General features: G+C 52.3%; 1 protein-coding gene and 4 gene segments (V, D, J or C); all 5 read left to right on the plus strand.

Annotated features, from left to right (window-relative positions):
• The first annotated feature begins 1,196 nt into the window (after positions 1–1,196).
• LOC128824844 (uncharacterized) lies at positions 1,197–8,929 on the plus strand. Its single transcript, XM_054006727.1, has 5 exons — positions 1,197–1,254; positions 1,369–1,686; positions 4,866–4,979; positions 5,094–5,483; positions 8,796–8,929. The coding sequence occupies exons 1-5, from the start codon at positions 1,209–1,211 to the stop codon at positions 8,927–8,929; spliced, it is 1,002 nt and encodes a 333-aa protein (XP_053862702.1). The 5' UTR covers positions 1,197–1,208.
• Positions 8,930–9,552: 623 nt separating this feature from the next.
• LOC128824845 (immunoglobulin lambda variable 5-37-like) lies at positions 9,553–10,076 on the plus strand. The segment is given in 2 exon segments: positions 9,553–9,598; positions 9,754–10,076. Coding segments are annotated over 2 exon segments (369 nt in total).
• A 3,015-nt stretch (positions 10,077–13,091) lies between these two features.
• On the plus strand, positions 13,092–13,706 carry LOC128824846 (immunoglobulin lambda variable 8-61-like). The segment is given in 2 exon segments: positions 13,092–13,166; positions 13,282–13,706. Coding segments are annotated over 2 exon segments (471 nt in total).
• A 2,795-nt stretch (positions 13,707–16,501) lies between these two features.
• LOC128824545 (immunoglobulin lambda variable 8-61-like) lies at positions 16,502–19,641 on the plus strand. The segment is given in 2 exon segments: positions 16,502–16,589; positions 18,496–19,641. Coding segments are annotated over 2 exon segments (498 nt in total).
• A 2,541-nt stretch (positions 19,642–22,182) lies between these two features.
• On the plus strand, positions 22,183–22,881 carry LOC128824847 (immunoglobulin lambda variable 3-25-like). The segment is given in 2 exon segments: positions 22,183–22,251; positions 22,418–22,881. Coding segments are annotated over 2 exon segments (510 nt in total).
• Positions 22,882–23,670: the final 789 nt, after the last annotated feature.

The raw sequence follows: 23,670 nt of genomic DNA on the forward strand, positions 1-23,670 counted from the left end.
CTGGAATGAATCTCTCCTTAAACTCCAGAGACTGGAGAGAATAAAATGTGATTTGAGATGCACCTGGATATTCCCCATGTACTCTTCTGCAGATGGGAGATGTGGTTCAGTTCTGACTGGGCACCAGTCTGTATTGTGAATAGTTTCTAGGGATTAAAGTAACGATTTAACACACATTTGTCTTCAAGAGCCTGGTGCACAGACCGTGGTGTTTGAACAGCTGCGTCCTTTCAGATCCCCCATTCAGACCGAGTGGTGGGGGAGGAGGAGAAACAAGAGGTCCGAGGCACCCAATTGTACTGATTTAGGTGGCAGAATTATGAACTATTTCTCATTGTAATTGCTGGATGTGTATTTGCAAAGTGTTTTTTTACTTGTATGTAATTTAACGGAGATTACATTTAATGCTGAACATCTCTGCAAAATCTGGCCCAGGAATGTCCACTAGAGGCAGCTGCATCACTGTGATTGTTATGTATCTGTATTTCTGTAGCCCCCTGGGAAGACAGGTCATGGCCCAGGTCCCCGTTGTGCTGGGCTCTGTAGAAACACAGAACACAGAGACGGTCCTATGGGTGGCAGAAGACAGCAATGAGACAATCCTGGCAGCGGGATGGGAAGGGTCTCAGCACACCCATGGCCTCACTGCTGTCAGTTTGTTTCTAGGCATCACGGCAAAGGGGAGCTGGAGGGAGGCTGGCAGGAGGGGAATGAGCTAGTTCTGGGGGTTTTCCCAGGGTGCGTGTCCACGTGTGAGGGGCAGCATGGGGGACGCTGGCCCGGCTGCACTGCAGTGGTGGCGGCAGTGACCCCTCTCCATGTGCACGTGATAGAAAATATCTGTGTGCCCAGCGATGCAAAGCTCGTCCACTGCTCTCTACACGTCAGACGTGCTGCGCTAACGTTACGCTAACGACCCCTCCCAGCAGCCCCGTAACGGCCGTTCACAGAGTAAAGGCCAAATTCAGAGCTGAGCATCCCTAGCTGTACCCCCATGGAACCGACATCCCCTTCCGCCCCCCGCTGGATTTGGCCCAGTGAGGCTGACTCCAAGGAGGGAGGGAGGTGCTGGCAGAAGCAGCTAGTGAGCAGGGAGCAGATTTGCATGAAGGGGCCGTTCTCCAGCGCTGGGGGGTTAAGAGAGAATCGGAGGGTCCCAGCCAGAGACCCGTTTGCCTCAGGAAGCCGAGCTCGTCTGGATTCCCACCATGGCCTGGGCCCCTCTGCTCCTCGCGCTGCTCACTTACTGCTCAGGTGAGGGAATTGTTTCTTCAGTGACAAAAATATGAAGGAGACTTGCAGGTGAGGAGGTTTGTCTGTGAGGATCCAGAGTCCTTGTGCTGAGTGTGTTTGTAATGTTGATTTCAGGGGTCAGTTCGCAGCCCGTGGTGACTCAGGAGCCCTCGATGTCGGTGACCCCAGGAGGGGCTGTCACTCTGTCCTGCAGCCTGAGCACTGGAGCCATCACCACCAGCAACTATCCAGGGTGGTACCAGCAGAAACCAGGCTCTGCTCCTCGGCAGCTTATATACAACATTAATAACAGACCCTCCGGGATCCCTGCCCGGTTCTCTGGGTCCATATCCGGTAACAACGCTGCCCTGACCATCACCGGTGTCCAGGCAGAGGATGAGGCTGACTATTACTGTGTTGTGTATATCGGTAGCAGTAGTAGTTGGACTCACAGTGATCCAGCCAGATGGGGAACTGAGACAAAAACCTCCCCTGTCTTCCCCCGTCATCTCCTTCTGCCTGGGCTCTGCACTGGCTGCACAGTTTGGTTCCTGCCTGCAATATGAGTAGGGCCCTACTAAATTGACGGCCATGAAAAACGGATCGTGGACTGTGAAAATCTGGTCTTGCCCCTATGAAATCTGGTCTTTTGTGTGCTTTTACCTTATACTCTACAGATTTCACAGGGGAGACCAGCGTTTCTCACATTGGGGGTCCTGACTCAAAAGGGAGATATAGGGGGGCTCACAAGGTTACTTTGGGGGGTCGGGGTATTGCCACACTTACTTCTGCGCTGCCTTCAGAGCTGAGTGGCCGGAGAGCAGCAGCTGTTGGCCGGGCGCCCAGCTCTGAAAGAAGCACCCTCCCACCAGCAGTGCAGAGCATAGGTGGCAATTCCATCCCCTGCCACCCTCACTTCTGTGCTGCTGCCTTCAGAGCCGGGTGGCCGGAGAGTGGCGGATGCTGGCTGAGGGCCCACCTCTGCAGGCAGCAGCACAGAAGTAAGGGTGACAATACCATACTAGGCCATCCTTCCTTCTGCTGCTGGTGGCAGCGGCTCCGTCTTCACAGCTGGGCTCCCGGGCAACAGCCGCCGCTCTCCTACTGCCCAGCTCTGAAGGCAGCACCGCCGCCAGCCGCAGGGCAGAAGTAAGGGTAGCAGTATCGCAACCCGCTCTACGATAACCTTGCAAACCCTCCTTCCACACAACTCCTTTTTGGGGCGGGACTCCTACAATTACAACACTGTGACGTTTCAGATTCAAATCAGTGAATTTATGATTTTTAAAATCCCATGACTGTGAATTTGGTAGTGCCCTAAATATGAGACAAGAATTGCTCCTCCTTAGGAATTTCAGCCACCCCTTGCCATCAGCAGGGGGCGCTGCTCCACCACTCCCCATTCACTCCCCCTGGGGGAGAGATCAGCCGCTCTTATGCTCTTTGCTCCGTCTCTCTAGCAGGAGCAGCTGTTCTGCCTGATAGATCCGTGTGTCACAGACCCACCACTGCCTGGGTCAAGCTGGGAGCAGACGGCCACATGTTCCTTGGGTAAAAGGACACGTCTCCCCTAACCCAGTTCCCTTGTTACCCCACCAGCCAGAGAATACCTTGAATGGTCTGAAAGTGAGAGGAAAGACCGATGAGATCATTTAGTGCATCGCCATTCCTATGCCTGGATGAAGTGTCCAGTTATACACCGCTACCTCGATATAACACGACCCGATAGAACACTAATTTGGTTATAACGCGGTAAAGCAGCGCTCCGGGGGGGCGGGGCTGCGCACTCTGGTGGATCAAAGCAAGTTCAATATAACGCAGTTTCACCTATAACGCGGTAAGATTTTTTGGCTCCCGAGGACAGCGTTATATCGAGGTAGAGGTGTAGGACATATCAGACAATAGAATACAGCAAAATCTTATTTCTTCTTAACCAAAAGTTACACCAAGAGGATCTAGGGACTGTTCAGGGTCTCTAACCACCAGTCCTGGACTAGCCGTCAGAGACACACACACGGGGGCAGCAGGGCATAAGGAAGCTGAGGACACAGGTCAAGACCATCTTGGATCCCAGACCCCCACTCCTAATCCTGGTGGCACAAACACTGCCCGTGAGACCTGGGAATTTCCCACTAACTTTCCCACTCACAGGCCCCATGGTGCTAACACAGATCTATTCTCCCACAGCTCAGGGAATCGCGTCTGGGCTTAGGTGTAAACTTTCAGCCCTGCATTACCCAGCAGGAAGAAGCAAAGCAGGGCCCAAACCCCCGTTTGAAAGCGCCCCTGGCTGTTTGCTGTGCAGTGTGGAGGGAGGCCCAGAGCCCAGTAGAATGCAGGTTTCACCAGGAAGGGAGGAGTTCTGGAGGGAAGGGAATGGTGCCATCAGCTGCTTCAGCCATTGGGTTCCCCGGCTGCTCATTGTAGAATCAGGCAGAATTTTCCTTCTTCCCATGCCAAAGCTCAGCAGTGAGGGCAGCTGTCAGGCCCCGAGCACTGGCCTGTGCTCCCCAAGCAGGGTTATAAATTGCCAGGAGCCCAGATTCCAGGGGACGAGAGATCCTGGTCACACAACGCGGCGTTGAGGTTAGAGACAATTATAAAGCGCTGAGTTAGTGATTGCTGGGAACCGCTGTAAATGTGACCTTCCCCACTAGGGGGAGATCATCGTATACAATGTCCATTGTCCAGGCCAGAAGAGCATAAGGCTACCAACAGCTGGGATACAGAGGCCTCTCTGGGGTTCTCGGGTGTGTTTTTTATCTATACAAAGAAATCTCCCATTTGCAATAGTGTGAAACCAGCCACAGGCATCCCCCCTGCCCTCTGCACTCCAGGGTCCATCCCCTCCCCAACCTGCTTCAGATTCCAAGCACCCCCCTCACCTACTTCCTGGTTTGGGGAAAAGGGCAGACAGGGGTGAGCAGCAGGCAGGCCGGTGCAGATGGGGCATGTGCCCAGAGCGGGTACGAAGCTAAAAGTCAGTGACTTTTGCAGGAACAGTTTAATTCAAAGTTCTCCTGGGACCCAGCACATGTCATTCTCGGGGGTGACACTGACCTGTCCCTCTGCTGGGATCTGATCAGAGCAGGAACACGAGCTCCCAGCAAGAGTTGTTCCAGATGGGACCCCACCAACTTTCCTCCTCCCGTCCCATCTCCACCTCCTTCCTAACGTGTCAGTCACCAGAGCTGTATCCTGTGTCCTAGAGTCTGAACCAGTCAGTCCAGGGCTTCCCCAGAGGACACGCAGGAGAGGGATGTGATGGCTTTACCCAGGGTTACTGGGACCAGAGACGCTCCCTGGTAATTCAGTGCCAGTGTGTGTGTGTGTGTGTGTGTGTGTGCGCGCGCGCAGGATGGGGTGGTTATGAAATCCCATCATTAATCCATGTGCTCCATGCAGGTAAATGAGTGACGGCACATTTCCCAGTTGGAGCTCTCCGCACTGGGATCACATTGGCTTCCCCTGAGCAAATGATAAAGCAGAGGGGCCTTTCTTCCTTCTGTCACATGGGACCTTAGAGAGCGATTCTGCCCAGGCAATCTGCAGGGCTCAGCTTCGATATGAGAAACCACCAGCATCAGGCAGATTTGCATGAAGGGGCCGTTCTCCAGCGCTGGGGGTTTAAGAGAGAATCGGAGGGTCCCAGTCACAGACCTGTTTGCCTCAGGAAGCCGAGCGCGTCTGGATTCCCACCATGGCCTGGGCCCCTCTGCTCCTCACGCTGCTCACGTACTGCTCAGGTGAGGGAATTGTTTCTTCAGTGACAAAAATATGAAGGAGACTTGCAGGTGAGGAGGTTTGTCTGTGGGGATCCGGAGTCCTTGTGCTGAGTGTGTTTGTAATGTTGATTTCAGGGGTCAGTTCGCAGCCCGTGGTGACTCAGGAGCCCTCGATGTCGGTGACCCCAGGAGGGGCTGTCACTCTGTCCTGCAGCCTGAGCACTGGAGCCATCACCACCAGCAACTATCCAGGCTGGTTCCAGCAGAAACCAGGCTCTGCTCCTCGGACACTTATATACAACACCAATAGCAGACCCTCCGGGATCCCTGCCCGGTTCTCTGGGTCCATATCCGGTAACAACGCTGCCCTGACCATCACCGGTGTCCAGGCAGAGGATGAGGCTGACTATTACTGTGCTGTGTGGGCTAGTAGTGTGAATCACAGTGATCCAGCCAGATGGGGAACTGAGACAAAAACCTCCCCTGTCTTCATCCCCTCCAGCTGGGCTCTGCTCTGGCTCCACAGTTTGATTCCTCCCTTCAATACATCAGACACTGATTGCTCCTTTTTAAGAATTTCAGCCGTTTGCTGTCAGCAGGGGGCGCTGCTCCACCCACTCCCCATTCACTCTGTCTGGGGGCGATGTCAGCCACTGTTATGCTCATTGCTTGGTCTGTCTGGCAGGAACAACTATTCCTGCCTTATAGATCTCTGCGTTACACCCACTACCTGGGTCAAACTGGGAGCAGACGGCCACATGCTCCTTGGGTAAAGAGACACGTCTCCCCTAGCACAGTTCTCCTTTGTTACCCCACCAGCTGGACCACACCCTGAATGTCCTGGAAGTTAGAGGAAATGTAGGAAAGATCTATCAGATCCCTTAGTCCATTCCAGTTGCTGGGGTTGCATGAAGTGTCCAGATACAGGGTGTAGCACAGAATGTTTGATATGATATGATATGAAGTGTTCAGATACAGATAATATACGATATGAAAATGCCTCCTTCCTAGGACCTCCTCCCTGGCCCTGTCCCAGCGGCTTTGCAGCTTCTCTGATTCTCCCCAGAAGTTCATTAGTGCCTCCCTGGCCCCTGCTCCTCCTGGCCCCTGCAGCCCAGCAAGCCACTGGCCCGTGTCCATGTCCAGTTCCCTGTGGGCCAGTCTCAGTGCTCAGGTACCGCAGTGATGGGGGCGGCATAAGAACCTCAATAGAAAAGTTCATCTGCTGGCTGCAGAGTTAGTGTTCTGCGGTGGGAAGGGCCGGGGCTGTCCTAGCCAAAGCAGGAGTCTTGGTAGCTGTGTCCCAAACCTTCCCCTCCCCTCCTTGGAGAGACAGGAGTCTGCCCAGCAGTGGAGCTAGACATTGAAATACAGGGTCAGATGAACAAGCGGAGGGTCAGCTAGTAAGAGACCTTCCCGGCCTGTATTTATAGATAGAGACTGGCCTAATGTGATGTCCCAGCCCTGTTACAAGATGGGTACTGCATGGACGAGCTGATCATAGGACGACCCTCACTTGGACACGGGCTCTTGGGCCAGGGGCTCAGAGGCAGGGCCGAGGTGCGTGGACTGGACAGCTTGGGGCAGATGGTTGAGAGAGTTGGGCAAGAGATGCCAAGTCGAATACAGGCCCTGGAGACACAGTTACAGGCGGCAAACCGAGCGCTGGGGGAGGTGAAAGCCTCATGCCAGACAATAATAGAGGAGGCTGCAAAACCAAAGCGAGAACTGATTCACACAAGACCAGACCTGGTACGAAAAGGACTGTGGGCAGCAACTCAAGCTGGAACAAGCTGCACTGTTCAACTCTCCTGCACCATCAGCAGTGGGTACCCGATCCCACACGCCACCTGGCACCAGCCGAAAATTGGAAATACTCCAAAATATCTTCTGTGGTACAAATCCAATGCTGCCAAGCACCAGGGCACTGGGGTCCCCAGTCACTTCTCCGGGTCCAAAGATGCGACTAATACAACTAGCAACCTAATCATCACCATGACCGATGTCCAAGCAGACGATGAGGCTGGTTATTACTGTGGCACAGGGAGTGGGGTGCAGCACAGTGATGCAGCCAGACTGAGAACTTACACAAAACCCTTGTGTTCCAGCAGCCCGTACGGCGCATGGCTCCAGTCTGTGTGTGTCTGGGCGCGATGCTCCTCCACACAGATGTGTTGGGGTTTAACTAGGCACATTCCAATCACCAGTGATGGCCACTACTAAGGACTATCAAGATCTGTACATTTAAGGTCAAATCTTGGGTTCCGTGACACAATGGGCATTTGTCATTTATTGTCCATGGGATGAGGATGAGACCCTTTATGAAAACTCACTGTGGTACCCAGATCCAGTGATAATCCCGAAGAAAACCCTCCAATGTTCCCTTCCCAAGTACATGCCGTGGGAGGAGAGACTCCTGTCCGTGAAATACCAGGTCACCCTGCAGTGCCAACCCAGCGAGATTCAGAGCCCAAACAGCCGGGTGTTAGGTCCCAGAGCCCAGGCATTTCACACACACAAAGCCAGGGCAGGAAAAGAACAGAGACAGGGTCCTGATAAGAACAGCCCCATTACCAAAGGCCAAGCCTGCAAAATGATCAGGCTACACAACACACAGAAGCCACATTGAGAGCAAGTGAGTAGTAAAGCCCCCAGCATTTTCACTCCTCAGTCCTGCTATCCACGTATCTGACAAGTCACCGGGTGTTCCTAAGTCCGGGCTATCTCTATTCTGAAATAGTAGCACGGGAGGGGAGTTGTAGGGACATATTAACACACAGCCACATTCATAAGACAATCTGGGCTGTCTGTAGCTGGGAACTACAATGAATCTCTCCTTTAACTCCAGAGATGGAAAGAAAACAATGGGATTTGGGAGGTACTTGGATTTTCCCCATCTACTCTTCTGCAGCTCAGTGACGGGGATCGGTTACGACTGGGCACCAGAGGGCAACGTCTCCCTGCATTTGCACTGTGAACTGTCTACAATGGAAATAAGTAACTGACACATATTTATCTTCACCTGTGTGTGCACCAGTCTGTGGTGTTCAAACAGCTGCTTCCTTTCCAATCCCTGGTGCAGACAGATTGGGTGGGGTAGAGGTGAGACAGAGCATTGAAGGAACCCCAGTGCATTGAGTTAGGTTGGAGATTTATAAATAACTGCTCTGGTGTAGCTGCTGGACACTGATTTATAAAGATTTTTTTTAACATGTACATTTAATGTCAAACTGTGCAAGAAAAAGTTGCCCAGGAATGTTCTGCAGAAGTGGCTGCATTGCAGTGGTGGGTGAAGTAATCCTGCCCATTTAGAGCTAGTATAAAATGTCTCTGTGTAATAATGCTGAGCTCTTCTGTCTTGCACTACAGAGAGTAAGAAGTGAACAGGTTTTTTCTGGTATAGGATCAGCTGTTACAAAAGAACCATGCCGCCAAGATCTAACAATCAGTTCAACAGAACTTGTAGTACTCGCTGAGATAGGCCCATCTGGTGACTCTAATAACACCTCCACTGGTATCAGTTAAATGGCCGTGAAAACTGAACTCCCCTGTCCCCCAGCGCTAACCCAGGACAGTCTGATGGCTGAGGAGCAGGTTCTACAGGTCACTCTCTGTAGGTAAATCGAGTGTAATTGTCGCCCCCTGCTGGGGTGGCTGGAGCACTGTGAGAACCAACCCTTTTTCTGGGACAGCACATGGGAGCCAGGTGGCCCACGACTCGGAGACAGGCGCTGAGCTGCAGCTACTAGGTCTTGTAGATTGTAGCACCTGGTGGGTCCCAAGAATGGCTCTGACACCCGCCTCCAGTGTCACACTCCTCCCAGCCCCCCCCCCCAGCCTCCGTGCGTCACACGTCACAAACCTTCCGCCTGTCTGCCATGGAACCTCCCGCCCTTCAGCTGGGCCCGCGGCTGCTCAGCAGACTCATCCCCCTGGGGTTTGTTCTCCCAGCCGGCAGCCGGCAGCACTGAATTCAGAACAAACCCCGACCACCCCGGGACCTTTCATCCCTAACTGTTACCACATAAACGTTCTCTCTCTTCCCTAGCCGGGGGAGGTACAATCACTGTCCCGCTGCTGCTGAGGGGCTGGGAAACAAGGAATCCACACCCATGGCAACTTATAGTAAAAATGCCACGTTGGCTTGATACAGACCTGATACAAACCTGAGCAAATTATCAACAGGAGTCGTCCCTTTAGAGACTGTCCCTGTCAGTCATTGTGTTTGGCCCCATCGTATTTGAAGTGTTCAAGCCCCAGTTTATTGGGGTCTACAAAATATTAGCCCAAAACACAAAAGGGAGAGGGCTAAAAAGAACCCAGGACTAAAAGGAGCTTAACAGAAGGTAACTAGCCAGCAGTGTCCAATAGGAGGAAGGAAACGCTCAGATCAGGAGGTGTTTGCAGTGCGGAGGCTGAGAACGCGAATGAGAACTACCCTGGTGCACACAAACTCTACAGCAGCAGCCAGTGAACAGGGAACAGATTTGCATGAAGGGGCCGTTCTCCAGCTCTGGGGGTTTAAGAGAGAATCGGAGGGTCCCAGCCAGAGACCCGCTTACCTCAGGAAGCCGAGCTCCTCTGGATTCCCACCATGGCCTGGGCCCCTCTGCTCCTCACGCTGCTCACTTACTGCTCTGGTAAAGGGGAGGGTTTCTGGTCTCAATTTAATTTAAAGTGACTTTTGACTGAATTCCTGCATATTGCTGATTCCCAGACTCCTGGCTCAGCAGGAAATGTGCAGGTGTTAACTCCAAGCCATGACGATCATGCAGAAGTTTCTCTTTCTTTCCAGGTTCCCTCTCCCAGTTTACTCTGACTCAGCCGCCCTCAGTGTCAGTGTCCATTGGCAACACAGTTAAACTCTCCTGCGCCATTGACAATAGATACACACTTGGAGGTGTCCCCTGGTACCAACAGAAAGATGGGAACAGCCCAAGATACCTTCTGAGATACAACAAAGAGTCTGACAAGCACCAGGGCTCTGGGGTCCCCAGTCGCTTTTCTGGTTCCAAAGACGCCTCTAATACAACCTGCTACTTAACCATCACCAGCGACCAGGCAGAGGATGAGGCTGATTATTACTGTACTGTATGGTCTGGGAGTGCTTCACGGTGACACAGCCAGATGGGGAGCTCAGACACAAACCTTCCCCTTCCTCCTTCAATGCTGTATGAGTTCATCATGTGTCAGCGCTAAGTTATGATCATTCACCCAGTCTGAAAGCACTGAGGTGTCCCCATGCTCTGTCCCAGTCCCCTGTGATGGCAGCTCACTAGAGTGACCAGACAGTAAGGGTGAAAATTTGGGACAGGGTATGCGGGGGTAATAGGCACCTGTAGAAGAAAAAAGACCCAAATATGGAGACTGTCCCTATAAAATAGGGACATCTGGTCACACTACAGCTCACTAACTTGTTCTGGAAATTTAAGGCAAAATGTTTGTCCCACTGAACTGAACAACAGTTTTATCATCACCTTCACTGGGGGCCAGGATTTGACACCTCCCCACATCCTCCCTCCCCCCCCCCCCACTCCCCGCCAGTGCAGTCCGGCTGCAGCAATGAGATTCAGTTATAATCCTAAAGAAAACATTCTAAAATCCAGTTCCCAGATCCATGCTGTGAGAGGAGGTAGTTTGTGTCTATTAAATACCAGCTCATTCTTCAGTGAAACTCAGAGTCTGCGGAGCGGGGTGTTAGATCCCAGAGCCCAGGTATTGCACACACAAGCCGAGCCAGGTAGGAAAGGGACGGATCTGGCCATGATACAATCTAACCGGTAGGAAAGGGTTAACCTGCCAAATGACCAGGCGAAACAAGACTCAGAAGCCACATTGAGAGCCACCTCCTAGTAAAGACCCCACCACTCGCTCCAGTCCTGCTGTACGTGTATCTGAGGAGTCACAGGGGTTCCCCAATCCTAGCTATTCCTACATGAAAATATGAGTCCAGGAGGTGAGTTGGAGGGACACAATAACACACAGCCACACTCACAAATGGCAAACTGGGCTGGATGTAGCTGGGACTTGTAATGAATCTCCTTAAACTCCAGAGATTGGAGAGAATTCAATGGGATGCCAGCTGCTGTGGGGCAGGACAGTGATGTGGTGCAGCTCTGACTCTTGGCACCAGAGACTGGAGAGAATAAAATGTGATTTGAGGTGCACCTGGATTTTCCCCATCTACTGTTCTGCAGATGGGCGACATGATTCAGTTACGACTGGGCACCAGGGGGCGCTGTCTCCTTACACTTGTATCCTGAACTGTTTCTAATTGAAAAAAGTAACTTTGCAATACAAATTTGTCTTCAAGAGTCTGGCGCACAGACCCTAGTGTTTGAACAGCTGCGTCCTTTCAGATCCCTCATTCAGACCGAGTGGTGGGGGAGGAGTGAGACAAAATTGGGGGCACCCAAATTTACTGATTTAGGTTCATGAACCACTTCTCAATGGCGTTGCTGGGTATTTCTTTGCAAAGTGTTTTTTTCATTACATGCAATTTAACCAACGTTACATTTAATGCTGAACATCTCTGCAAAATGTTGCCCTGGAATGTCCTTCAGAGGTAGCTGCATCACTGTGATTATTGCGTATCTGTATTTCTGTAGCCCCTGGGAGGACAGGTCACAGCCCAGGTCCCGGTTGTGCTGGGCTCTGTACAAACACAGAACACAGAGATGGTCATGGCTAAGGAGGGAACAATCTCAGTATGAGACAACAGACAACACGGGGCGACAGACCGGCCTGTGGGTGGCAGAAGGCAGCAATGAGACAATCCTGGCAGCGGGATGGGAAGAGTCTTAGCGCACCCATGGCCTGACTGCTGGCAATATGTTTGTAGGCATCACGGCAAAGGGGAGCTGGAAGGAGGCTGGCAGGAGGGGAATGAGTTAGTTCTGGGGGTGTCCAGGGCCTCTGTCCACGCGTGAGGGGCAGCATGGGGGACGCTGGCCCGGCTGCACTGCAGTGGTGGCGACAGTGACTCCTCTCCATGTGCACGTGATAGAAAATATCTGTGTGCCCAGCGATGCAAAGCTTGTCCATTGCTCTCTACACGTCAGACGTGCTGCGCTAACGTTACGCTAACGACCCCTCCCAGCAGCCCCGTAACGGCCGTTCATAGACCAAAGGCCAAATTCAGAGCTGAGCACCCCTAGCTGTACCCACATGGAACCGACATCCCCTTCCGCCCCCCGCTGGATTTGGCCCAGTGGGGCTGACTCCGCGGGAATGATCCAAGTTTGTTTCTCTGTCACTGTGAGGGGCCAGGAGGACAGGGGAGTAGCTAGAAAAGCCAGGGACAAGGGGGCACAGGGAGGTGCTGTAGCATCACCCTCATTCAGGGTGGCTCGCGCTTCCCCGTCTGTCCAGAACATGGCGCAGATACCAAGGACAGGACTTAGAACCCAATTTGTAAAGGGATTTAGACGCATAAAGATTTAACTAGGGACCTTTAAAAATCTTCCCCTTAGTCCTTTGGCTCAAGATATAGATGCTCCTGTTCAGCCCTACAGCGCTCCTGTTCGATCTCAGGGGGTGATCTAGCTATCAGTCACTACAGAGTGTTTGGCACCAGGTAATATTGATGTTTGCATCCATGCAGGTAGTTGCAACTGCTGCCTACAGACTAAGAAATTGGTCAGGGAGTCTAAGTAGTGATCAGATTTACTCTGCAACATGCGCAGCTTTTAAAAGTCTGTTTCCCCATAACTAACAATAAACATTTCTCCGAGATCCAGCTCCCTGCACAGGCAGTTAGAGAGAACCTGTGAGTCTGTGTGATGGCACCATCTGGTTGTGTTAAATATTATTTAAGAGTAGGTTAAAGTAAGGACCCCTTACAATAAATAATACTAGCAAAACCTATTTCAATTTGAACTTGAAATAATCATTGAAAATGTACAAATTTATAGGGAGGTACTTTTTAAAAAAAATAACAAATCTTATTTAAAATAAAGCCTAATCTAGAAGTTATATTTGAAATGTGAGTGTCTTTGTTGTTAAAACTGAGGATTAAGATTTTTTAAAAACCTGCAGGGAATGTACAGGGAGTAGATTTGCATGAAGGGGCCGTTCTCCAGCGCTGGGAGTTTAAGAGAGAATCGGAGGGTCCCAGCCACAGACCCGTTTGCCTTAGGAAGCCGAGCTCGTCTGGATCCATCATGGTCTGGGCCCCTCTGCTCCTCACGCTGCTCACGTACTGCTCAGGTGAGGGAATTGTTTGCTTTAGTGGTAAAAATATGAAGGGCACTTGCAGGTGAGGAGGTTTGTCTGTGAGGATCCAGAGTCCTTGTGCTGAGTGTGTTTGTAATGTTGATTTCAGGGGTCAGTTCGCAGCCCGTGGTGACTCAGGAGCCCTCGATGTCGGTGACCCCAGGAGGGGCTGTCACTCTGTCCTGCAGCCTGAGCTCTGGAGCCATCACCACCAGCAACGCTCCAGGCTGGTTCCAGCAGAAACCAGGCTCTGCTCCTCGGCAGCTTATATACAACACCAATAACAGACCCTCCGGGATCCCTGCCCGGTTCTCTGGGTCCATATCCGGTAACAACGCTGCCCTGACCATCACCGGTGTCCAGGCAGAGGATGAGGCTGACTATTACTGTATTGTGTGGACTGGTAGTGTGAATCACAGTGATCCAGCCAGATGGGGAACTGAGACAAAAACCTCCCCTGTCTTCATCCCCTCCAGCCTGGGCTCTGCACTGGCTGCACAATTTGCTTCCTCCCTTCAATACATCAGACGCTGATTGTTCCTTCTTTGGAATTTAAGCAACTTCCTGTCAGCAGGGGGCGCTGCTCCATGCACTGTCCATTCACTCTCCCTGGGGGAGATGTCAGCTACTCCTATGTTTTCCACTCAGTCTCTTTACAAGGAGCAGCTTTTCCTGCCTTATAGATCCCTGTGTCACAGACCCACCACTGCCGGGGTCAAACTGGGAGCAGATGGCCACGTGCTCCTGGGGTAAAGAGACACCTCTCCCCTAACCCAGTTCCCCTGTGTTACCCCACAAGCTGGACAACACCCTGAATGGCCTGGAAGTTAGAGGAAACATAGGAAAGATCTATCAGATCCCTTAGTCCATTCCAGTTGCCGGGGCTGGATGAAGTCTCCAGACACAGGGTGTATCAGATAATAGATTATAATCAAAATCCCTCCTCCCGAGAACCTGCTCCCTGGCCCCATCCCAGCTGCTTTGCAGCTTCCCCAGTCCTCTCCAGAAGTTCATTAGTGTCTCCATGGCCCCTGCTTCTCCTGGCCCCTGCAGTCCAGCAAGCCACTGGCCCGTGGCCCTGTCTAGTTCCCCATGGGCCAGTCTCAGTGCTCAGGTACCTCAGTGATGGGTGCGGCATAAGAACCTCAATAGCAAAGTTCATCTGCTGGCTGCAGAGTCAGAGTCTGGTACACAGACCGCGGTGTTTGAACAGCTGCGTCCTTTCAGATCCCTCATTCAGACCGAGTGGTGGGGGAGGAGGAGAAACAAGAGGTCTGAGGCACCCAAATGTACTGATTTAGGTTGCAGAATTATGAACTACCTCTCACTGTAATTGCTGGATATGTATGTAACTTTAGCACCCTCATGGCCAAGATGGAGTCTACTCTGCTGGCAGCTCTGGCCAAGAGATGGCGCGTGCAGGAATGCAGCAGGAGAAATCCCTTCCACCCCAGGGGCACCTGTTCCACATACCCCAGAGTGAACACACACACCCACAGGAAAAGTACAGTGGATGTAACAAGGGAAATATTTATTTACAGAGGGATGAGAGGAGAAAAACAACAAGGGGAAATATAGGGGGAGCAGTAGAACAGGGCTGCCTCCAAGCCAAGGCCCCACAGGCCCAGTGGTAGCACAGTCTGGAAGGGCAGACACTGAGCAATGGGTCTGCATACAGAGTTCAGGAGTCCTGAGCAAAGTTCCAGTCCAGTGGTGAGTCTTGGGTGCTCCTGGTCGTCTTTGGCGCCAGTGAACTTTCCCCCAACAAACCCTTCCGGTGCCCTCTTCTGCCGCTCTCTGCAAAGCCACCCAGAGCGACCCCCTCCCCACTTAACTAGCTACAGCCTCCCTCCTTGTCCCCAATGCAGAGTCACAAGCCCCAGTACTCACAGCCCCATGCATAGGGTTACCATATAAATAATAAATAAAATAAATAAATAAAAGAAGAGGACCCTCCACGGGCCCTGGCCCCGCTCATTTCCCCACCCCCAGTCCCGCCCCTTCCCCGCCCTAACTCCGCCCCCTCCTCCCTCCCACTCCCAGCCACGCGGAAAGGGCTGCCCCAGCGCTACCGGCTTCGGGCAGCCCCCATGCTTCCGGACCCTGCGCCGCTGGAGCCCAGGAGGGGAAGTGCCCGGCCGGCGGCTGGGGTCCGGAGGCAAAGGGGCTGCCTGAAGCCCATAGCGCTCGGGCAGCTCAGCTCTTGAACAGAGCCGAAGAGTCAGGGGAGGAGCAGAGCTGCCATTTTCCCGGACATGTTCAGCTTTTTGGCAATTCCCCCCAGACGGAGGTTTGAGTGCCGAAAAGCCGGACATGTCCGGGAAAAAGAGGACGTATGGTAACCCTACCCATGCAGCTCTGGGCAGCCGTGATACTGGGTCCAGCTCCAGCCTGTCCTTCTCGGCAATTCCTCCCTGGCACAGTGCTCCTCCTGGTTCCTGTCCTGGGTGTCCCTGATCGGCCTTGTCCGTCTCAGGCCTCAGGCTGGTTCTCTGCTGCTTTTCTTTTCTAGAGCCTGCAGGCTGCCTCCCCCTCTCCTTCCATCTCCAGCGCTGCCCCCTGGAGTTTCCCTCCTTTTTCTTACTCTCCCCCTCCCCCTTAGGAAAAAAATTTAAAGGGCCATGCTCTCTAAACCCCAAAGGGGTTACATGTATTTGCAAAGTGTTTTTTTATTTATATGTAATTTAATTGACATTACATTTAATGCCGAACATCTCTGCAAAATGTTGCCCAGGAATGTCCATCAGAGGTGGCTGCATCACTGTGATTATTACGTATCTGTATTTCTGTAGCCCCTGGGGGACAGGTCACGGCCCAGGTCCCCGTTGTGCTTTGGCTCAAGATATTCAGGCTCCTGCTTTAGATCTAGAGTTCTCCTGTTCGATCCCTGGGGATAATCTAGAAAAAATGCCAGGTTGGCTTGATACAGACCTGATACAAACCTGAGCAAATTAGCAACAGGACTCGTCCCTTTAGAGATTGTCCCTGTCAGTCATTGTGTTTGGGCCCATCCTATTGGAAGTGTTCAAGCCCCATATTATTGGGGTCTAGAAAATATTAGCCCAAAACACAAAAGGGAGAGGGCTGAAAAGAACACAGGACTCAAAGGGGCTTAGCAGAAAGTAACTAGTCAGCAGTGACCAATAGGAGGAAGGACACGCTCAGATCAGGAGGTGTTTGCAGTGGGAAGGCAGAGAACGCCCAATGAGAACCCCCCTGGTGCACACAGACTCTACAGCAGCAGCCAGTGAGCAGGGAGCAGATTTGCATGAAGGGGCCGTTCTCCAGCTCTGAGGGTTTAAGAGAGAATCGGAGGGTCCCAGCCAGAGACCCGTTTGCCTCAGGAAGCCGAGCTCATCTGGATTCCCGCCATGGCCTGGGCCCCTCTGCTCCTTGGGCTGTTTGCTTACTGCTCAGGTAAGGGGGAGCGCTTCTGATCTCAGATTTATTTGAAAGGACTTTTTCATGAATTCCTCCATATTCCTGATTCCCAGACCCCTGGCTCAGCAGGAAATGTGCAGGTGTTAACTCCAAGCCATGACGATCATGCAGCAGTTTCTATTTCTTTCCAGGTTCCCTCTCCCAATATACTCTGACTCAGCTGCCCTCAGTGTCCATGTCCATTGGCAACACAGTTAAACTCTCCTGTGCCATCGACAGTGGATACACATTTGGAGATGTCGCCTGGTACCAGCAGAAAGATGGGAAGAGTCCAAGATATCTTCTGAGGTACAACAAAGAGACTAACAAACAACAGGGCTCTGGGGTCCCCAGTCGCTTTGCTGGTTCCAAAGACGCCTCTAATAGAAACTGCTACTTAACCATCACCAGCGTCCAAGCAGAGGATGAGGCTGACTATTACTGTGGCACAGGGGGTGATGGTGTTGCACAGTGACACAGCCAGATGGGGAACTCAGACACAAACCTGCTCTTCCCTTTTCCAACGCTGCATGAGTTCATCATGTGTCAGCGCTAAGTTATGATCATTCACCCACTCTGAGAGCATTGAGGTGCCCCATGCGCTGCCCCACTCCCCTGTGATGACAGCTCACTGACTTGATCTGGAAATTTAAGGCAAAGACTTTGTCCCAGGGAACTGAACAGCAGTTTTAACATTTCTTCAAAGGGATCAGGGTTTGAGCCCTACAATGCAGTGTTCTGGCAGCAATGAGATTCAGTTATAATCCTAAAAGAAACATTCCTAAATCCAGTTCCCAGATACATGCTGTGAGAGGAGGTAGTTTGTGTTTATTAAATACTAGCCGATTCTTCAGTGAAATCCAAGTGAAACTCAGAGCCCAAACAGCTGGGTGTTAGATCCCAGAGCCCAGGCATTTCACACACAAGAACAAAGCCAGGGTAGGAAAGGAACAGATCCTGGCCATGATCGAACAGCACCATGAGGATCAAACCAGCCTGCGAAATGACCAGGATAAACAAGACACAGAAGGGTCTCCCCCTGGTGGGGATATTGAGAGCAATCGAGTAGTAAAGACCCCACCACTCGCCCCAGTCCTGTTATTGGCGTATCTGACAAGTCATGGGAGTACCTAAATCCTAACTATTCCTCAAGTGGATATGAGCCCAGAGGGACTAATTGGAGGGACGCAATAACACGCAGCCACACTCATAAATGACAAACTGAGCAGTAGGTAGTTGGGACCTGTCATGAATCTCTCCTTAAACTCCAGAGACTAGAGAGAATAAAATGTGATTTGAGATGCACCTGGATTTTCCCTGTCTACTCTTCTGCACATGTCACCATAGTTCAGTTATGACTGGGCACCAGGGGGCACTGTCTCCCTGCACTTGTATCATGAATTGTTTACAATGGAATAAAGTAAATGGTCAGTACAAATGTGTCGTCAGGAGTCTGGTGCACAGACCGTGGTGTTTGAACAGCTGCATCCTTTCAGATCCCTCATTGAGACCGAGTGGTGGGGGAGGAGGAGAGACAGGCGGTCCAAGGCACCCAAATGTACTGATTTAGGTTGTAGATTTATGAACCACTTCTCATTGTAATTGCTGGGTATTTAATTGCAATGTGTTTTTTTTAATTATATTTCAATTAACTGATATTACATTTAATGCTGAACATCTCTGCAGAATGTTGCCCAGGAATGTCCATCAGAGGTGGCTGCATCACTGTGATTATTGCGTATCTGTATTTCTGTAGCCCCTGGGAGGACAGGTCACAGCCCAGGTCCCCATTGTGCTGGGCGCTGTACAAACACAGAACTATGAAGGACACTTGCAGGTGAGGAGGTTTGTCTGTGAGGATCCGGAGTCCTTGTGCTGAGTGTGTTTGTAATGTTGATTTCAGGGGTCAGTTCGCAGCCCGTGGTGACTCAGGAGCCCTCGATGTCGGTGACCCCAGGAGGGGCTGTCACTCTGTCCTGCAGCCTGAGCACTGGAGCCATCACCACCAGCAACTATCCCTCCTGGTACCAGCAGAAACCAGGCTCTGCTCCTCGACTGCTTATATACAACACCAATAGGAGACCCTCCGGGATCCCTGCCCAGTTCTCTGGGTCCATATCTGGTAACAACGCTGCCCTGACCATCACCGGTGTCCAGGCAGAGGATGAGGCTGACTATTACTGTGTTGTGTATACGGGTAGCAGTGGTAGTTGGTCTCACAGTGATCCAGCCAGATGGGAACAGAGACAGAAACCTCCCATCATCCCTCGTCATCTCCTCCAGCCTGGGCTCTCCACTGGCTGCACAGTTTGGTTCCTCCCTGCAATATATGAGACACCGATTGCTCCTCCTTAGGAATTTCAGCCACCAGCTCTTGCTGTCAGCAGGGGGCGCTGCTCCACCCACTCCCCATTCACTCCCTCTGGGGGAGATGTCAGCCGCTCTTATGCTCACTGCTTGGTATCTACAATGGAGCAGCTTTTGCTGCCTTAGGGATCCCTATGCTACAGACCCACCACTACGTGGATCAAAGTGGGATCAGACGGCCACATGCTCCTTGGGTAAAGGATGCTCCACAAAGCTCCTTCAGCCTTGTCTGAGCCAGTTCCATCTGCTCCCCACTCCCAATCTCTGAGGGACTCCAAAGGGCACTGGCCTCGTCCCTGCTTCTTCCCTCTCCACCCCACTCCATGTGACGGGTTGGACCCCTTGGGAAGCCACCTGATGTGCTGAGATACCCCTGAGTCTACCTGTTCTGCCAGCCTGGGCCTCCTTTAACCTGTCTTGCTGAGCCAGGCCCTGAAAACCTCCTCGAACACACACACAGGCAGGGCCACCCCCAGCTGCAGCTCAGCTCTGGGAAGACTCAGCTTCAAGGACTTGCTCCAGCACTCAGCTGTCCCCACCTCCCTGGGAGTGCAGACCCAGAGATATAGTAGGAAATTCACCCCCTCCCTCAATGTGGAGAGAGGGCTGCACACTTCTTACCCCGCCAGTTAGAAATTACAGAAACTGGGTTTAATAATAAACAAAACTAATTTTATTAACTATCAAAGGCAGATTTTAAGTGGTAAAAGGGGTAAGAAACAGAAGAAAGCCGATTACTAAGCAAATGAAATCAAACACGCAAACTAAGCTAGTTTCACTAAAGAAATTGGTTACAAATCGTGTTTCTCACCCTAGATATTGTTGCAGGCAGGTTGCAAAGTTTCGGTGGTTCAGAGTCCCCGTTATATTCCTTTTCAGACTGGGCCCCTGTCTCAGTCTGGACTCCCCCCTTGCCTTCCCTTTTGCAGTCTTTCTTCTTGGGCAGACAGCCATGGAGAGGAGGAATCCTGTTTGCCTTCCTCCCCACCCTTAAATAGGATTTACATAAGGCAGGAGTCCTTTGTTTCCCAAACATGACCCCCCTTCCCTTACAGTGGAAAGTTACAAGAAGTCCCAGGTAATGTTTTAGTATCAGGTGACAAGACCACCTGACACTGTAGGGTCACAGCGTCCCTGAGTCAGGGGCAGTGTGGAGCATCCACAGGAGGGCCAAGCTTTTCCCAGTCTATTGTCCTCACTGATGGGCCATCCGCCCTGTCTGGCTGTTCCACTGTTGTACCTGAAGTGTTAGCAGGGGGGTCACCGAAAGTAGCATAGTTGGAATAGAGACACACAGTCACTATTCGTAACTTCAGACACAGAAATGGTACAGGCACACACACTGGATAATCACATTCAGTAAATCAGAACCTTTCCAATGAGATCTCACATGAGCCATCTTGGTAAAGTACATCTCAGTTCTGTCATATTCATATCATAAGCATCTTTTCATAATGAATATGGAGTGACACGTCACACTCCTCCTCTCTATGGGACTCCACAGGGCTCTGGCCTCATTACTGCCTCTTCCCCTTCACCCCATTCCCTGGGTGTGCGACCCGCCCCCATTACCTCACACGTCATTTCTGTGCTCGGGACTCACAAATCTCCCTCCCCTCGTGTGACTCGTCCCCCTCCAGCCAGCACCATGCATGTGGCTGTCTCTGTCTCTGACTGTTGGCTCAGGTGGTTCATTGCCAGCTCCAGCTATGCACAGCCAAGCCCAAACTTCTCATTGTAACTCCTCAGCCCTCTCCATTTCCTGCCTTCTCCAATGCCAGCAACCATCTGGGGATCATCTCGGACTCCTGCCTCCCCAACACCACCTCCTGCTCCTCTGCTCATTCAGCCTCATCAGATCTCACCACCTCTTCCTCCGCAGCACCTAGACAATCAGACACTTCCATCCTGTCCTGGAGCAAGCTGCAGGGAAGCTGGAGGGGGGAGCTCAGGCTGCAGGAGGAAGAGTTTGGAGGAGGCATCAGGAGGCCAATCTGTGGGCACATGATTGGAATGTCAGCAGCAGCTGCAGCGTCTCTGTCACTAGTTCTCTGAGTGAAGAGCCGGTTTCATTTTGGAGACATGGAATCTCCTCCTGTTCTTACCCAACACATGGTACATGAGACATGACCCAGTGGCTAAAACATGGGACCTGGCCCTGATCCGCTGTCACCCTGATTCCCGTGACATCCTCTGCTTTGGCCGCCCTGACTCTGACGTCCCGCACCTGGAGTTGATGCGAAGTGCAGATACTGAACTCGTCTCCCCTTCCTGAGACTCCGACCCCATCACTCCTCTCTTCTAATGCCGTCACCAGCCCCCTCTGCCCCCGGGGATCCCACAGGAGCTTTGTGTCAGGCTGACCTGTTCCTGCGCAACTCTGCTGCAGCCGACACGTCCAAACCTGTCTCCCATCCCCCGTTTTGTTTTGCCAGTGACACTAGCCCCAACTCCGACACCTGTCTCCGAGCCGACTCCCTGCTGCCCTCAGTCTAGGTATGCAATGATTTCCCAGCTCCTTCCCCACCCGCTCCTGTGTGTCCCCAATGCAACGTGACCCTCTCTGTCTGTGCCCAGACCAGGAGGGGTTTCCCTGAATGCTTTGCCACGTTCACACCACTTCCACCCCGTGCCCAGAAAGGACAGACAAATTCTCCCACAGTGCACTGGGAAAGAATAAACAGAGCAGCGCTAAGGCCCCTGGGACGTGCCCCAGAAGTCTCAGCACCACACACAGTGACTGCAGCTCCAGGGCAGATGTAGCAGCTCGGCCTAGGCTGGCAGTGAGTGCAGTGTTACTTTGCAGTGTCTGTTCTCAGCCAGGCGCTCCCGGAGTACAGATCCCCGGAGTTCACTGTGCAGTGCAGACCAACCTTACGGGAGGCTCTTCAAAGGGGAGAGTGTCTCTGCATCGGGACCCGTTCAGCAGTAAGCCCATTGCCACCGATAAACAAATAGTAAATGTTCCTGATTGCTCAGCCAGAGCGCCTCATCTCTGGGGCTCTGCATTCCACGCCGCAGGGAAAAAGAAACCCAGTCCCCCCCTGCTTCTGGACGGAGGGTGATTTATACAGAGAGGTTCTCCCTGTGCCTCTGCCCCTCGCATAGCAGGAGGGAGGTGCCAGCAGCAGCCAGGGAGCAGATTTGCATGAAGGGGCCGATCTCCAGCCCTGGGGGTTTAAGAGCGAATCGGAGGGTTCCAACCACAGACCCATTTGGAAGCCGAGCTCGTCTGGATTCCCCACCATGGCCTGGGCCCCTCTGCTCCTCGCGCTGCTCACTTACTGCTCCGGTGAGACACTATTACATTCCGAAGTTTCGGAACAAATAGCATTAGGTGTTTCCTTCCAAATCATGCACAGGAACAGCTCTTCAGTTTGTCAGCACGGTGGGACTTCAGTAGCAGCTAACCGGTCTTGTGTGCACAGGTAATTTATAGTCATTTATTCTCATTACAGGGTCCAACTCACAGCCCACCCTGACTCAACCATCATCAGCATCAGTGTCTCCGGGAAACACCGTGAAACTCTCCTGCACCGTCAGCAGTAGCATGAACACCATAGCCTGGATCCAACAGAAACCTGGGCAAGCCCCTCGCTTTGTGCTGTACGGTACCACTGACAGAGGCGATGGGATCCCTGATCGGTTCACTGGTTCCACCTCTGGCAATGTTGGTTATTTAACCATCACCAATGCCCAAGCAGAAGACGATGCTGATTATTACTGTAGCATGTGGTACAGCAGTGGTAGCGTAGCTCACAGTGATAGAGTCAGATGGGGAACTGAGACAAAAACCTCCCTTCCCTCAGCCTGCATTCTGGCACCGATGCTCTGCAGAGTCTGGTTTACAACCGAGGCAGAGGAGAACGTCTTCCCCTGCATGTATGTCCAGGTGGGCTCTGGTTCCCATCCCAGTAAATGAGGGGAGGCAGGAATGTAGCTATCTTAGTGGTACTAGGGGAGAGGCATGTGCTGTGGTCCCTGAAGACCACAGCAGCAGAGAAGATCACCTGGGCAACAGGATGTGAAGGTCTTTGGAGCTGGCAGATGGGATGTTCTGAGCACTGAGATGGCCAGCAGAGCACTCACAGCGTGTTCCTCCTCAGAAGCCAGAAATCAAGCTGCCAAGTGACCTTTCTTCTCACACTCAGCCCTGGGAGGTGTGATCTGAGTGTGCCCGTGACCAGAGCTAGTCTTCAATTCATGCAGGGCGTGTTCTCAGCCAGGGCACTCCTGGCGTCCCTCACACGAAGCATCAGCCATGTCCAAATGCAGCATCCCCCCAGTCAGATAGCAAACCAGCCCCGCACTGCATTGCAAAGTGCATGTCCACTGTGATGGGCTTCACCCCCATCACCTGCAAGGCGAGCGAATGCACCCAGCGAGTCACGCTCTGCACCTGGGTAAGTGAGCAGCCAATTGGCTCCCGGGCTGAGGGGGTGGAGCTAAGCCATAAGAAGCAGACTGAAGGGGCTCGGTTGCAAAGGAAACAGCAGAGGAGGCAGGTCTCTGGCAGGGAGAAGCCCAGATCCAGGGTTTAACTGGAGGATAAATGGGGGAAGCAGCTCCAGGGGCAGGGTTGGCTCTTACAGGGGCAGCCCTGAGATTGGGTTTTTGAAGGAGCCTGAGGGGGCAGAGGAATTAGGCAGTTTCATTTGCACATGTTCATGATACGCCGGGAGGGGTTTGAACTTTGTGACTTGTCCGGAGG

Source organism: Malaclemys terrapin, chromosome 16 (genome assembly GCF_027887155.1).
Source record: "Malaclemys terrapin pileata isolate rMalTer1 chromosome 16, rMalTer1.hap1, whole genome shotgun sequence".
In the NCBI taxonomy this organism is placed as follows: domain Eukaryota; kingdom Metazoa; phylum Chordata; order Testudines; family Emydidae; genus Malaclemys; species Malaclemys terrapin.

What these genes read in the sequence shown, in the direction of transcription:
- LOC128824844 (XM_054006727.1), top strand. Translation starts at nt 1,209, where the DNA reads ATGGCCTGGGCCCCTCTGCTCCTCGCGCTGCTCACTTACTGCTCAG. An exon ending in GCTGCTCACTTACTGCTCAG is followed by an intron (nt 1,255 to 1,368) that starts GTGAGGGAATTG and finishes TGTTGATTTCAG; the next exon opens with GGGTCAGTTCGCAGCCCGTG. An exon ending in GGCTCTGCTCTGGCTCCACA is followed by an intron (nt 5,484 to 8,795) that starts GTTTGATTCCTC and finishes CCCCCCCCCCAG; the next exon opens with CCTCCGTGCGTCACACGTCA.